The 1,941-nt window shown below is 53.6% G+C and overlaps 1 protein-coding gene across 1 annotated transcript; it reads right to left on the bottom strand.

The window, feature by feature from the left end:
• Positions 1 to 399: 399 nt before the first annotated feature.
• Positions 400 to 1,053, bottom strand: DQ04_14161000 (hypothetical protein; the record flags this gene model as incomplete). The annotated part of the gene is made up of 1 exon (XM_009317102.1): positions 400 to 1,053. One exon carries the CDS (start codon positions 1,051 to 1,053, stop codon positions 400 to 402), a length of 654 nt encoding a protein of 217 aa, XP_009315377.1.
• Between the last annotated feature and the right edge of the window lie 888 nt (positions 1,054 to 1,941).

Below are 1,941 nucleotides of genomic sequence, written 5' to 3'. Positions count from 1 at the left end.
CTCCAGAAACCAGAGGCACGGCATGGGAGTTCCTCTCGTACTACCCCATACTTCCCTCACGATACCTGCGAGATCCCTTCACAATCTCACACACATAATATATACATATATATATATATATATATTTAAACATATATGCACTCTGGTGGCGTTAGGTGCGGTATGGGTGGTCAAGTATGTCCGGGGAGTTTGGTAGGCGACGCGCGAGCTTTTTCATGAATACGTTCTAATAATGATCTTGTCGGCGTTTTGATTTTACTTTTTGGTGGTAATGAGGCATTGTTGGTTGTTGTTTTTTGGTCTGCATTGTTTGGCGACTCTTACGGTATTGAAAACGGAATGCGACACGCTCCGAAGAACGTGCCGCACCCCGTGAATTGATTCAGCATTGCCGAGAGGTTATGAGAAAAGATGTATAGAGACTATTCTGTAGATGATGTATCTTATGTAGCGGAACCGTTGTTGGTTGATTCGTTGTGGTTCGGTTGGGAACGTCGCTTTTTGGGGGGTTGGTCGGAACCGTGTTCGGGCCGTTCGTTGCGTGTTTTTTCTTTCACCCACCCCTGCGCCACACATGGTGACCTTGTTTGCGTGTTCGGCGCAGTGGTTGCTTGGAATTGCCCCAACGCGACGCCAAGGTCTGGCACCAAGTTCTTTGTTTGGGAAACCAAAATTTCCACAATTGCGGCACCAGGTCCGGCTTTGTTCGGGCTTCCCCGTGATACGGTCGCTGCTTATTGGGTTGGCGAAGCCGAGCGCCTTCAAATAAGGCGCGTTTTTTAATGGGTAAAGCGCCCGAACGGCGAGGCTGTAGTGGAAAATAAACGCTATCGACCAATAAGTTTCACGGTCGAGTGCCCGGTTTCCCGTGCTGGGGAATCCAATGCCCACGCCCCTTGGGGGCGCCGGCCACCCCATCTCGCTACCAAGGCCCAGTGCCCCGTATTGTCGGGGGAAGCCAAGCGCCAGCAGCGTTCGCCACTTGGAGAACTTTGCGGCGCCCGGCTTACGGCACCGCACTGTGCCGGGGCCCGCCGCGCCTCGCCGGGACATGGTTTTATCCTTGTCGGTCTTGGGGCGCTTGCTACCGCGCCGTCGAAAGCACCATCTGCAGAACGTAAACGAGCGCGGGGGTTGGAAGAGAAGGCCAAAACCTTGCCTTTTCGATGCGGCCACTGTGAATTTGGAGCCCTAAGTAAGACGGGGCTCTTATCCCACATTCGTGCCAGGCATCGTTCCCCACAAGAACCGCCACGCACAGTGGCACCGCGACCTGCCCCATGCTGCCCGCTATGTCGCAAGGCTATGGGCAACGCTGGAGGACTGGCAAGCCACATGAAATACAAGCACCCCGACGGACTAAAGAACAAGATGCCAGGCCAACACAAAGACACACTAAGCCCCCTCAAGCGAGAGAGAGGGGACTCCCCTACCGCGCACGCCACTCCTATAAAGCAGGAAAAGGGTGAAGCAGAATTACCCTATCTTAAAAAGCGTATGGGAACAGAGGCTTCCTCTCCGACCGACGACCAGCGAAAGAACGAGGGAGCCGCCCCCGTACCGCCCGAGCGGCGGGGAGAGATACAATGCTTGGTGTGTTTGAAATGGTTCGCTTCTCTTGAATCCGTTCGNTAAAGCAGGAAAAAGATGACGTAGAATTGCCACATCTTACAAAGCGTATGAGAACCGAGGCTTCCTCTCCGACCGACGAGCCACAAAAGAACGAGGGAGGCGTCCATCTACCACCCGAGCGGCGGAGAGAGACACAATGCTTGGTGTGTTTGAAATGGTTTGCTGCTATTGATTCAGTTCGACCGCACTGCAGAAGATTTCATGAGGGCCACGGGGTTCCAATAGCGGAGAAGCGATGGAGGCTTCTGATAACTTGCCTCTTTCAGTCTTTTCATGCGCAACGTGCGGATTCCAGTGCCACAGCAAACA

This window comes from Trypanosoma grayi, assembly GCF_000691245.1.
Source record: "Trypanosoma grayi strain ANR4 Tgr_1416_V1, whole genome shotgun sequence".
NCBI lineage: Eukaryota > Euglenozoa > Kinetoplastea > Trypanosomatida > Trypanosomatidae > Trypanosoma > Trypanosoma grayi.
This window is presented reverse-complemented; position numbering and strand designations above follow the sequence as displayed.